The sequence below is a fragment of the Erinaceus europaeus genome, chromosome 18 (genome assembly GCF_950295315.1).
Source record: "Erinaceus europaeus chromosome 18, mEriEur2.1, whole genome shotgun sequence".
In the NCBI taxonomy this organism is placed as follows: domain Eukaryota; kingdom Metazoa; phylum Chordata; class Mammalia; order Eulipotyphla; family Erinaceidae; genus Erinaceus; species Erinaceus europaeus.
This window is the reverse complement of record NC_080179.1, coordinates 45,393,798-45,407,254: the sequence shown is the minus strand read 5'-3', so window position 1 is coordinate 45,407,254 and position 13,457 is coordinate 45,393,798. Positions and strand designations below refer to the sequence as shown.

Below are 13,457 nucleotides of genomic sequence, written 5' to 3'. Positions count from 1 at the left end.
GACACTTTATCCACTGGGCCACCTCCCGGACCATGATCCTGACACATTCTTAACTCATCGGCTTCATCTCTCTTTATCTCTTTTTATCCTTTTCCTCACTCTGGTGTTACATCTGCATGCTGATTTTCTGCTTAGAATGTTCCCTCATTTATCTGAAGGGCTCAAATGTTACCTTTCCTTAATCTTTCAGTCCACCCCACCTACAAATGTGTTAACTCCCAATTTCATACCCATCCAAACAAACTTTCTACTTAACTTAATCTACTTTAACTATTATTCCCACTATAAGTTCCAAGACTTCAAGAACTATCTGTTCTGTCCATGGCAGTAATCCCCAAAGTTCAGAAAACTCCAGTCAGCTGATAAGATTTCAGCAGATCTGTGCAAAGGAGGTAGGTGTTCCTTCGTAGGAGCAGAAACCCTCAGGCCCTCAGAGAATCACTTGGTCAGGCCCTGACAAAGCCACTGGACTTTTGCTTCATAGCAACATCAAGTGCTAATGTTTAAGCTAGTAAGTTTGCATGGCCCTTGAATGGTGTTATAAATATCTAAACTGGGGGAGGAGAGTGGTGAAATAGCTCACTTGGTGTGCTGCTCTGCCATGAGCACCTCAGTTTATTAAGGAAAATGTTGGTGCTGTGGGGGTCTCTCTCTCTCTCTCTGTCTCTATCTAAAAATTTAACCCCGCCTCTCCAAAGCCCTGCCCCACTCAGGAAAGACAGAAACAGGCTAGGGGTATGGATTCACCTATCAATGTCCATGTCCAGAGGAGAAGCAATTACAGAAGCCAGACCTTCCACCTTCTGCATGCCATAGGAGTTTTGGTCCATACTCTCAGAGACATAAAGAATATGAAAATGGGCCTCAGATCAGATCAAATTGATGGGGTTTGCAGTCAACAATATTTATACACCTTTCCCATATTTGGGAGCTACTCTCTTCCCTGATTCAGCTTTCTAGTCCTTTTCCCAGCCATGACATCATCTCCCCAGGCAATAACTTAGATCCACCTGCATATCAGATGTCAGGCTCAGGAAGAAAAAAAATAAACTAGTCATGGGCTCTTTGGAATATAACTAAAGTAAGACTATTATCTACAAAATGGAGACCCCCCCCCAACTCTTCATATGAACTTTCCCAGCCTTTAGATTCATAATTAGTCAACAGTTTTTTTGGCTCTATGTTAACTCATTTTTCAGCTACCAGGTTCCAGATGCTAACATGATGCAAACGGGACTTCCCTAGCAAGATGACCCCACCAATGTGTCCTGGAGAGACAGGCTGGGAGTATGGATCGACCTGCCAATGCCCATGTTCAGCCGGGAAGCAATTACAGAAGCCAGGCCTTCCATCTTCTGTATCCCATAATGACCCTGGGTCCATACTCCCAGAGGGCTAAAGAACAGGAAAGCAATTAGGGGAGGGAATGGGATACGGAGTTCTGGTGGTGGGAATTGTGTGGAGTTGTACCCCTCTTATCCTATGGCTTTTGTCAGTGTTTCCTTTTTATAAATAAAAATTTTTAAAAAGAAAAAATAGGGAACTTTCTAACGGAAGGGATGGGACACGGAACTCTGGTGGGAATTGTATAGAATTGTACCCCTCTTATCCCACATTCTCGTCGGTCATTATCAAATCACTAATAAAAAATTTAAATGGGTGCACCTGGTTGAGTGCACATGCTACAATGCACAAGGACACAGGTTCAAGCCTCCGGTGCCCACCTGCAGAGGGAAGGCTTTGAGAGTGGTGACCTGAGGCTGTAGATGGTCTGTCTGTCTCTCTCCCTACCACCCCCTTCCCTATCGATCTCTCTTTTATTATTATTATTTATTCTTGGATAGAGACAGAAATTGAGAGAAGGAGGAGTTAGAGGATAGAGACAGACACCTACAGCCCTACTTCACCACTCATGAAGCTTTTCCCCAGCAGTTGGGGACCAGGGGTTTGAACCTTGGTCTTTGTGCACTGCAATGTGTGCGCTTAACCAGGTGTGCCACCACCCACCCCCATCTCTATCCATAAATAAATAAAGATAAAAAAATTAAATCATATAGATAGATATCCATCCCCAATGACCCTTGGCTGGAAAGGTTCCCCACCCGTGATGTGTGGATGGTCAAAATTATGACAAGACAAGACACTTTTCCTGCCTTTAGTGCATCAGATGGAGACTGGCGGGTCCCAGAACGTGTCAAAAGCCGAGAAGACCCGGAAGAAGGTCTTCATTTCGGGGTCCATCCAGCTTCCCGGCGCTGCCCGGGGTGCACCCACTAAACCCGTGGGGGACCCGCCATTCCACTGCGGGGGCCTAAGAGATCACCCAATGCAAAGGGGGAATTTCCCACCTCCATCCCCGGCCCACACTTGCAGGCTGCCCTCCAGCCCCACCCCCACCCCACCTCTAGCACAGGCGCTCCCCGCCGGGCCGCACGACCCACCACACCCGCTCGCCCAGCCCCACCTGCTCCCGGCGTCCCCTTCGGCGGCTCCAGGCGCCTGCGCGAGCGGAGTCACGTGAGCGTGGAAGAGCCTGGCAACTCCCCCGCTCCCTGGGGGTATGGACACGCCCCCAGCGCTGCCCCGGATTTTGATTGGCTGCCACTTGCTCGCCTGAGCGAGATCGGCGTGGCCCGCGCTGCGCTTGTAAAAGTGCTGCCAGTTGGCTCCGGAGTAGCCACAGCTCATTGCGCCCCGCCGCCTTCGCAGTCTCCGTGCAAACCTCGCTGCATCCCGGGCGGCATGTCTCAGGTATCATGCACGACCGAACTCGCCAAGTGGGTGCTTGGAGGCGGGCAGGCGGGCGGCGGATTATCCCGAGGGCCAATCGATCCCCGGCGAGGCAGCTTGTGGGCATCGTGTTCCTTGCTTCCTCCTGCCCCCCTGCGCCGCCCTGCGCTTTGGACGGAGCCTGGAGAGCAGAACTTTCCGCGCTCAAACTCTTGTCGCTGCAAAGTTGTGCAGCGAGTGGGCCTCGGTGGAAAGCAGCAAGAGGGGTCGGGGCTGGGTGGCAGCAGGGAGCCGAGACCCCCCCCCCCCCCAATCCGGGAAGGCAGAGTAGAGCTAGGAACTCCATGCCCAGCGGGGGCAGCAGTCCGAGCACCGTGCACAGCGGGGGCAGCCAGAGGTCCTAGCACCCAGCTCAGCGGGGGCAGCCAGGGGCCCGAGGTGGTCAGGACAAATAGGGCCGAGAGCCCCGCGTGCGGCCAGGATGGAGCTGGAGAGAAAGTTCCAGGACCTTCCCCTCGCCTGGAGCGCAGCTGCTTTTCTGGGGCCAGAATGCACAGAGTCGATCTCTGGCACCTCTCTCTAGTGCAGCCACTGGGACAGAGGTCACCGCTAGTCCAGCCCGGGGCCGGCGGGCTCTGGCCATTGACCCGACTGCGCTCATGTCTTGTCCCCTGTGCCAGCCCCACCCGCAGCTCAGGGTTTAACCAGAACCCTGGTCTGGACCGGTGGTGGTCAGACTGTGGGCTCTACTGCTTTCTCCCCACAAAGCACGTGCCCCAGCCTTCTTCCCGCTGTACTTCCAAGCATTCAGCCTATTGTCAGTGCCCCAAGCCCAGCTCTCCAACCAGTAACTAAGCGGAAGTGCTTCCCCTCCCTATTTTGCCGATTTAAATTAAAAAAAAAAAACGTTTATCTATTTACCGGATAGAGACAAAGAAACTAAGAGGGGAGGATGTATAGATAGAAAGAGAGGACCAGGTGATGGCGTACCCAGTTAAGTGCACAAGGATCCGGGTTCAAACCCCCGACCCCCACCTGCAAAGGAGATACTAATACTATACAAGCTGTAAAGTAGGTCTGCTGGTATCCATTTTTCTCTCTATCTCCCCCTTCTCAATTTCTCTCTGTCCTATTCAATAAAAATAAATGGAAAAAAATGACTATCAGGACCAGTGTATTCGTAGTGCTAGCACCAAGCCCCAGCAATAACCCTGGAAAGAAAAAAGGGAAAGAGCAGAGAGACACCTGCAGCCCTGCTTCACCACTCATGAAGCTTCCCCCCCTGCAGATGGGGACCAGGGGCTTGAAGCCGGGTCCTTGTGTACAGTAGTGCATGCACTTAGCCAGGTGCCCCACCACCTGACCGTCGTTTTGCTGCATTTTTGATATATATTAGAGACAGAGAAACTGGTAGTGAAAGGAAAGATAGGGAGAGAAAAAGAGAGGCACATGCATCACTGTTTCACATTTTATGAAGCTTTCCCCCTGCAGGTGAGAACCAGGGCCTTGTACCCCTGGTCCTTGTGCATTAGAATGTGCTTGCTCTACCAGGTGCAGTACCAGGAGACCCCTTTTGCTGCATGTAACTCGTTGCCCTGTTGGGGAGACAGGAGGAGATAAGCTTGAGAAGGGGACTGGTTTCCTCACCTGCATTGCTACAGGAAGTATTACCTTTCCAGCTCTCGGCCCCACTGCTGAACTCTAACCAGGCCTCTCTTCTGCTTACATGTAGGCTGACTTTGAAAAAGCTGCTGAGGAGGTAAAGAACCTCAAGACCAAACCCACCGATGAGGAGATGCTGTTCATCTACAGCCGCTACAAACAAGCAACTGTAGGTGATGTGAATACAGGTACGCTGGGACTGCGGGCAGAGGGCCCTGCTTTGGGGGGAATGGCCTGAACCGCCGCCTTCATTGTTCAAGACCTGGAACTCTTAAACTGTGACAGCCTCACTCCACACCTCCAAAGTCCTCCTCTTCAGGCAAAGTCTCATGGTACCGTGTTCTTGGGACTGAAACTGAGGGGAGTTTCCTGATGAGTTTAACTCTTGGTGGCTCAGGTAGCAAAATTTCAAATCTGAGTCTTGAAAGGACGTCACTGTCAGCAGCAGTTCCTATCCACGGCTTGAAAGAATCTTGCTCCAAACTCTCAGCTCAGTAATAGCTTTATTGACCGAGCCCATTGCTGCGTGCCCAGATGGGCAGGATAGAAGCAAGAACACTTGGCAGAAGGGCCAGGCCCAGTTTCAGAGCAGAGAAGCGAAGCAGCTGGCTTCCTGGAGCAGGTCAGAAGGGCCCTTGCTCACAGCACTTCCTGGTGACCATTTTTTTTCTATGGGGCACTCTTTTTTTTTTTTTTAATATAACTAGTCAGAATGCATTTTTAAATTATTTTTGTTTTTTTCCAATTTGATAGGACAGAGAAAAATTGAAAGGGTGGGGGGGAGAGAAAGAGAGGCCCCTGCACCACCACTTTACCACTTGTGAATCTTCTTCCTGCAGGTAGGAAGGTGGGGGCCAGGAGCTTGAACCTAGGTCCTTGTGCATGGTAACGTGTGCTCAGTTAGGTGTGCCACCATGCAGGCCCTTGGAAAAGTCTTGGTACTGATTTCGAGACTGCAGTTTGAACTGCCAGAACTTATAATACCATCTTTCCTACCTCGAACCGTTCTTCATTCTGCCCCTGTGTCTTGGGAACTTGGTGTGTACTGCTGAGTCCATGCAGGGACTTAGACAGTGGCTATGATGACACAGGAGGAGGACACAGTCCCCAATGCCACTGTAGTTGGTGTGGAGCAGTTAGGCTGGCAGGAAGCAGGAGAAGCAGGAGAGGGTGCCCAGAGCTCAGGATCAATGAGAAATGGCTTACAGGGAGGGCTTAGTCAGGAAAGGCCTGCGGTGAAGGTGAGTCTTCTAGCTTGTTTATAAGTGGTAGCCTCTCTGGGAGGAGGAGAAGGTGTGCATGCGGTGAGCCTTCTTAGAAGGCCTGAGATGCTGTTGTGACACACCGTGTCTTCAGAGATTGACCTGCTTTTACTAGGTATCAACAGACTTCCGTGTCAGTTCACTCACCCCCTCGAGGACTGTACTCTGCAGGCGATATCCACTGGTCCTGTGTGGTGTCTAAATTTAACTTGAAAATACTTTCAGTGAGGTGGTCCAGGAGGTGGCACAGTGGATAAAGCATTGGATTCTCAAGCTAGAGGTCCTGAGTTCAATCCCCAGCAGCACATGTACCAGAGTGATGTCTGGTTCTTTCTCTTTCGTCCTATTTTTCTCATTAATAAATAAATTCATATATATAGAGTCAGTGAACAGTTGGGGAGATACCAGTCATCAGCAGGTAGACTAAGACTTGTGCACATGAGGCCCCAAGTTTTAGCCTCTGCTTGCTCACTCTCTCAGAAAGAAGTCTTTTTGTTTGTTTGTTTTTCCTTTAATGAAAGTGAAGTAAAATCAAAAGTTGAGTCCTCTCAGGTCACATCCAGGTATTCAGTTTCACAGGCGGCAGAGAGGTGTCCACCATGTCCACAGTCACAACAGGGGGAGCTGAGGTGCTCCGAGCCCACCTGTTTCTCTCGGGTGGCCCTGGGGAAGCTCCCCTGAGAGTGCTGGGACACTGAGGTTTCTCAGACACAGGGGTGTGGGCTGTAGGCGCTTGAGTAGCTGCCCTGGGCTTGTTATCAGCATGGCACTGAAGTCAGTCAAAAAGAAGTAGGGATTAAAAAAAAAAAAATGGGGCAAGGACATAGACAGTTCTCAGAAACTGATGGCAACAATGTCTGAGGAAAAGAAGTGAGGTTGCTGAGCGGAGGGGTCCCAGGAAGACTTTATAGTTTTTCCCTGTATTGCATCTAGATTTTAAATCATGTAAATGGATGTGGTCCTTGCAGTTTGCAGTTTTATGAGCTTCTTAAGTATATCCGTAGTTTCATGAGAGAGAAAGCTCCAAGCACTGCTCAGCTCTGGCATATGGAGGTGTGCCAGAGAGTGAACCTGGGACTTTGGGGCGTACAAGTCCAGTGCTCCAACACTGAGCTGTCTCTGTGACTCAAGACTTCTTTCTCTAGCTCTCTTTAGAGAAACCAGAACATATGCAGTGCAGAGTTCAAGCCTAAGGTCTCAGGCATGTAAGTTCTTCACTCTGTCTGTTGAGCCAACTCCTCACAGGCTTAAAAAGAGATTGTAATTTTAAGGCACCAAGCGGTGGTGTACTTGGAAGACACAGATGTTACTATAACCATAGTTGAGGACGAAGGTTCAAGCCACTGGTCCCCACCTGCAGAGGGAAAGCCTCACAAGTGGTGAAGCCGTGTTGCAGCCATCTCTTTAGCTCTCTTCCTCTTTATTTCTTTCAGTCTCTACCAGAAAAAAAGAAAGGACCCCAAGGAACAATGGAGTCATTGTACAGACACCAACCCTGGTGCGGGGGAAAAAGATTTTTTTTTTTTGTTTATTGGGGGATTAATGTTTTACAGTCAACAGTAAATACAATAGTTTGTACATGCATAATGTTTCTGTTGTCCACATAACAATACAACCTCCACTAAAATACAGCATGTTGAAAAATGTGTTTTTTAACCTGTTGCGCTACCGCCCAGCTTGAAAAATGTGTTTTTTAAAGGAAAAGATGTCAGTATTTTTAAATGTCTAACAATAAGAACAGTTGTCCTAGTTTCTAGCTGTTAAGCTTGGGTCTCTTTAAAGGCAGGTTTCTGAAGGCGCCTACCACTATACTAGCCACATTTAACTTCATGACAGAGCCCAGAAGAATACATGTCAAGGGGCCAGATAGTGGCACACCCAGTTAAGCACACATAGTACTAAGCACAAGGACCCAGGTTCAAGCCCTTGGCTCCTCACCTACGGTGAGGACACTTCACAAGCAGCGAAGCTGGTCTGCAGGTGTCTGTCTTTCTCCCTTTCTACCTCCCCCTCCTCTTTCAATTTCTCTCTGTCCTATTGAATTAAAAGAAAAATGGAAAAAGTAGTCACCAGGAGCAGTGGATTCATAATACTGGCCCCAAGCCCCAGTGATAACCCTGGAGGCAATAAATGAATAAAGAAATAAAGGAATAGATGCCATAACTAGTGACTTTCATAGCAAGAAAGTTGATGAAGTCCTTCATTAGAATTTGAAACAGCTCTTATGACATCTTTTTTTTTTAAGATTTTATTTCTTCATCATTAATAAGATAGACAGGAGGAGAGAGAAAGAACCAGCCATCACTCTAGTACATGTGCTGCCAGGGATCGTACTCTGGACCACCTGCTGGAGAGTCCAATGCTTTATCCACTGTGCCATCTCCCGGACCACAAAAGGAAGTTTGAGGAAATTTTGTTTGTTCGGTTTGGTTATTTGCAGGAGCACTGCACAGCTCTGGCTTATGGTGGTGCCAGGATTGAACCTGGGACTTTAGAGCCGCAGGCAAGGGAGTCTTTGCATAACCGTTGTGCTATTTACACCCATATCTTTCTTCTTGTTTAAGAACGACCCGGGATGTTGGACTTTAAAGGCAAGGCCAAGTGGGATTCCTGGAATGAGATAAAAGGTAACCTGTAATAAATTTCCCTTGTTTGTGAAGCCCTGGGGTGGAATCGTCTTCACTCACAAGTGTAAGAAATGAGGAGGGCAAACTGGGTGAAGCACATCCTGGGAACCAGCATGACCTGTGCCAGGATGGAAGAAAACTAGGCCACTTGCTTTGTCTCTTAAGGCTGTTTTTGCCCATTTTTAGACTGTCCAGTCTCTGCATGGGGGGATTGTCTGCAGAGGAAGGGCTGGGGACCAGGCCACTGAAAGACAGACGGGGAGCTGATAATAAGGGGGTGGTTTCCTGTCCTCACCTCCCTCCCCCACCAGGCCAGGCAGTGACCCCTTAGACCAGGCAGCCTTGCCAGTTCCTCTCCAGCTAGAAAGCCACATAAAAGAAAGGAATGAGCTAATGCATGGCAAGCTGCTGCCATCGTAAGCCCATGAATGGAGTGATTATATGCTCAGCCACAGAGGCCAAAAAGGAGCCCGGTGCTGGCTTCATCACGTGCCACCTGCGGCAGCAAGATCCGAAAGTTGGCACCAAAGCACCTGCCAGCTTTTGTGTCCTTGCTGCTGAGTTTCTGAATAAACCCTCTGTCCTTCTGCAAATGAGAAACCCTTGAATTCAGAAAGGGCCAGAATGCAATCAGTATGCTCCCAGCATTGCAAGATAACTGGAACAGGAGTTCACTTCTGCCTCTCTGTTTCCTCTGTGCATTTCCACACCGTTCTCAGACCCCATGCACACACTCAGTGCTTCAGAACACCACTCCAGCGCCCGGAGCTTCTTGCTTTCACTGCAGGAACCAGGGGACTCTGTGGCTGTTTTTGAGGTGTGTAGTCAGTCCTCAGTGTTGCAGCAAATGCAGAGATGACATCCTCTTCTCAGGTCAGCTGTGTTCACTCAGAGTTCTTGGAACTGTTTCTGAAGTTCCTCTTTGGGGAGAAGAGGCTGCCTGGCTTTCATGTGCGTGGCCTGCTTCACAGCCCAGGCAGCTGGGAGGTCTGCAGAGAAGCCCATGACGGGCCAGGGCCACGTCCAGCTGTGAAAGGCAGCGGCCCCAGCAAAGCCACGGAGGCTTCCTGGGCCAGACCACCCTTCCCAGAGAAGCCAGATTCTCACTCCCAGTGTGTGGGGATTCACATAGCCAACAAGCCTTATTCACTCCTCCTCTCCACTGTGCTGCCCCTACACCAAATAATCCTTTCCATTTCTTTCCAGGGACTTCCAAGGAAGATGCCATGAAAGCTTACATTGACAAAGTCGAAGAGCTAAAGAAAAAATACGGAGTATAAGGGAGTGGATCAGCTGCCAGCCACGCATCTCACCTAAACTTTTATAATGCCTTGTTCTGTTTTTTTCTAATGCGGTGACTCAAGTGAAGTCATGAAAATAACCAGTTAACCCGGTTGCCAAGGGTGCAGAGTACAGTTCTGACAGGAGAAAGTAAACTGGCCTTTGCTAAGTAGTTTTTATCTGGAGATCAATTAAACGTACATTTGTTACTATAAGCCGCTGAGGTTCTGGAATATCTCTCTTCTCTAAGTTCTCTTCCTCACTTCCATTTTCTAAAGATCTCACCAAGAAATATTTGCACTTAACCCCTCCTCTTTACTGGACTGCAAGACAAGCACTCCCCTCCCATTTCTAGCCTGGAATGTACTTCCCCCTGTGGGAGGGAAGAGATTTAAAAGTAGCCTTTCCCATTGCCGCCTCCCAATTCCAGCCGTCCTCCTCAGGCAGGCTGGCCTAGACTTCTTCCAAACCACATCAGTGATTAGCCAGCCTCACACCCTCAGGAGGGCAGGGCTGGCAAGCACTGGAGATCTGTCTGACTGCCAGCCAACCTGTGGGTCCAAAGCAAATGAACCAAGATGAAAGCACAGACAGGTGTAAAACCTGCATTTGCCATAGGGCGTACTCAGAGTCCTGCGGAACCACGGCCAACCTGCCAACAGGAATGAGCTGAGGACGAGAATGTGCAGCAGAGATAAGGTGTGTCAGTTTAGGGCTTGGCGAAGTGCAGAAAGAAAAGCCATGAGGCCAGGCCATGGTGCGCCTGTTAGAGTGCACATGTCACCGTGCACAAGCCCCGATCCCCAGCTGAGGGGGAAGCAGTGAAGCAATGTAGGTGTCTCTCTTCCTATGTCCCCCTTCTCTAAATTTCTCTGTCTCTATCAGAACAAAAATGGCCACCAAGAGTGGTGCATCTATCATGAAGGCACCGAGTCTCAGTGATAACCCTGGTAGCAATTAAAAAAAAAAAAAGCCACAACTTCAGTGGTTAGAGTGTTGGACTTAGAAGCATGAGTTCTTGGGTTCTACCTCTGGCACTACATTTGGTGTTCTCTCTCTCTCTCTCCCCCCCCTTTCTCCCTCTGCTCTCTTACATTAATTTAAATTTATTTTATTTAATTTATTTATTCCCTTTTGTTGCCATTGTTGTTTTATTGTTGTAGTTATTATTGATGTCGTTGTTGTTGGATAGGACAGAGAGAAATGGAGAGAGGAGGGGAAGAGAGAGAGGGGGAGAGAAAGACAGACACCTGCAGACCTGCTTCACCCACCGCCTGTGAAGGGACCTGCCTGCAGGTGGGGAGCTGGGGGCTCAAACCGGGATCCTGACACTGGTCCTTGAGCTTAGCGCCACCTGCGCTTAACCCGCTGTGCTACAGCCCAACTCCCGGGTCTGTAGGTGTCTTATCCTATCTCCCTCTCCCCTCAATTTCTCTCCTATCCAATAAAATAGAAAGGAAAAAATAGAAAAGATGGCTACCGAGAGCAGTGGATTCCTAGTGCCTATAGTAAGCCCTATGAAGAGCCTCATCAGTTGTCCCCCAGGATCCTGCCAGGGAGGTGGCCACTTTCTCATCCTGCAGGTAAGGATGCTGAGGCTGGAAGGAGTTAAAGGAAACCCCTTAGAAACTGGGCAGCTACCAGCCCTTACCTCCAAAGCCTTGCCCCAGAAGGACAGTGGAGGCTGAGAATTGCATGAATTCAGATCTCTCTTCACATGGCCATGGCACCCAGAGTGACTGGCGCAGGTTAAAGGGTGGGGAGGGCACATGTAGTGTGGCATGTAGTCTACATATGAAGTGGGATGGCATAGTGGACAGTCTAGACCACAAAGTGTGGAGAAGGATGGAACTTGGTTCATGGTGAACCCTGGGCGGGTAAATGTGGTCAAAAGCATTCAGGGGTAGCGCAGTGGGTTAAGCGCAGGTGGCGCAAAGCGCAAGGACCGGCGGAAGGATCCCAGTTCAAGCCACTGGCTCCCCACATGCAAGGGAGTCGCTTCACAGGTGGTGAAGCAGGTCTGCAGGTTTCTATTCTCTCCCCCTCTCTGTCTTCCCCTCCTCCATTTCTCTGTCCTATCCAACAACGACATCAATAACTACAACAATAAAACAAGGACAACAAAAGGGAATAAATAGATTTTTTTTTAAAAAAAGTATTCAGTCATCAGTCTGACTAAATGAACCGTGAGGGCACCCCCACCCCTCAAGTTCCAGCCCAGTGAATCCTTGGAAACCAGGGTATAAGGCCCATGTGCCGGAACCATGTCTGGTTCAGTTTTTCTCGTATGTTCATAAACAGTTTTAAAAGAAGAAAGAATGATCGGGGCCAGCTTGCGGTGCACTTGGTGGAGTGCATACATTACCATGCAGCAAGGATCCAGGTTCAAGCCCTGCTTCCCCACCTGCAATGGGGAAACTTCAACAGTGAAGCAGGTCTACAGGTGTCTCCCTCTGTACTTCTTCCCAGTTTTTCTCTGCCCAAGGAAAGGAAAAAATGGCCACCAGGAATGGTGGCAATAAAAAGTAAAAAGACCTTAAATGGGAACTAAGGCCTGACATGATTGTTGTACACCTGCCCAGAATGTGTTGGTGCTCATTACATGAGATGCCCTGACACAGTGGCTGCAAAGTGTATGGGACTTCAGGACTTTCCCTCCTGACTAATTTATTTACACTCATTTTATTAGTTATTTAATATTCATTTACAAAATTATAAGATGGGGGCTGGGCGATAGTGCAGCGGGTTCAGTGTACATGGTGCAAAGTGCAAGGACCAGCATAAGGATCCTGGTTTGAGCTCCCAGCTCCTCACCGGCAGGAGGGTCCCTTCACAGGCTGTGAAACAGGTCTGCAGGTGTCTCTCCTCTCTGTCTCCCCTCCTCTCTCCATTTTTCTCTGTCCTATCCAACAATGACAACATTAACAACCACAACAAGGGCAACAAAATGGGAAAAATGGCCTCCAGGAGCAGTGGATTCATAGTGCAGGCACCGAGCCTCAGCAATAACCCTGGAGGGAAAAAAATATATACAAAATTATAAGATGATAGGTGTATCATTCCACACCATTCCCACCACCAGAGAGTTCTCTGTCCTCATTTCTTCCACTGGAAACTGCAGTAGTTCTCCCAAGGTCACAGATACGGGTTGACTTTATAACTAGATATCTTTTTTAAAAATATATTTCTTTATTATTGGGTAAACACAAATAGAGAGGGGAAGGGAAATAGGGAGAGAGACATACCTGCAGCCCTGCTTCACTCATGAAGCTTTTCCCCTGCAGGTGGGGGCCAGGCAGTATTATACCTGGTTAAGCGCACACATTACAGTGTGTAAGGACCCAGGTTCAAGCCCCTAATCCCCAGCTACAGGGGGAAAGTTTCACAAGTGGTGAAGTAGGGTTGCAGGTGGCTCTCTGTCTCCTTTTCTCTCCCTCCCTTCTCAATTTCTGTCTGTATCCAATAATCAATAAAAATTTTTTAAAAACTATCTGGTTACTTCTAGTGCTTTCCAGATTTGTGTCCCTTTCAGTGATGGTATAAAAACAGGATTCTTGATGACAAATACTTTAGGTCCTGATAAAATTGGGGTTCAGAGTCCTCTGGTCATCCCCTATCATTTACACTTCTGGGAGTATGGTCCAAAATTCTTTTTTTTTCTTTTATTCCCTTTTTGTTGCCGATGTTGTTGGATAGGACAGAGAAAAATGGAGAGAGGAAGGGAAGACAAAAAGGGAGAAAGAAAGATAGACACGTGCAGACCTGTTTCACCACCTGTGAAGTGACTCCTCTGCAGGTGGGGAGCCGGAGGCTCAAACCAGGATCCTTATGCTAGTCCTTGCACCTTGCGCCACCTGCACTCTATCCGCTGCGCTACCACCCGACTCCCAGTCCA

The 13,457-nt window shown here is 48.8% G+C and overlaps 2 protein-coding genes across 4 annotated transcripts in view; one reads left to right on the top strand and one right to left on the bottom strand.

The window, feature by feature from the left end:
- Positions 1-2,512, bottom strand: part of C18H2orf76 (chromosome 18 C2orf76 homolog) — a 68,614-nt gene extending 66,102 nt beyond the window's left edge. The window contains exon 1 of one of the 3 annotated variants that reach the window (XM_007524758.3): positions 2,465-2,512. The gene's annotated coding sequence lies outside the window, so the exon portion shown is untranslated. Of the gene's footprint in view, positions 1-747; positions 841-2,464 lie in introns of those variants that run through there. The other 2 variants (XM_060178004.1, XM_060178001.1) reach the window with 2 other exon arrangements.
- An 80-nt stretch (positions 2,513-2,592) lies between these two features.
- On the top strand, positions 2,593-9,777 carry DBI (diazepam binding inhibitor, acyl-CoA binding protein). Its single transcript, XM_007524759.3, has 4 exons — positions 2,593-2,751; positions 4,463-4,580; positions 8,219-8,281; positions 9,488-9,777. The coding sequence occupies exons 1-4, from the start codon at positions 2,743-2,745 to the stop codon at positions 9,559-9,561; spliced, it is 264 nt and encodes an 87-aa protein (XP_007524821.1). The 5' UTR covers positions 2,593-2,742; the 3' UTR covers positions 9,562-9,777.
- The last annotated feature ends 3,680 nt before the right edge of the window (positions 9,778-13,457 follow it).

What these genes read in the sequence shown, in the direction of transcription:
- DBI (XM_007524759.3), top strand. An exon ending in TGTAGGTGATGTGAATACAG is followed by an intron (nt 4,581 to 8,218) that starts GTACGCTGGGAC and finishes TTCTTGTTTAAG; the next exon opens with AACGACCCGGGATGTTGGAC. An exon ending in TTCCTGGAATGAGATAAAAG is followed by an intron (nt 8,282 to 9,487) that starts GTAACCTGTAAT and finishes ATTTCTTTCCAG; the next exon opens with GGACTTCCAAGGAAGATGCC.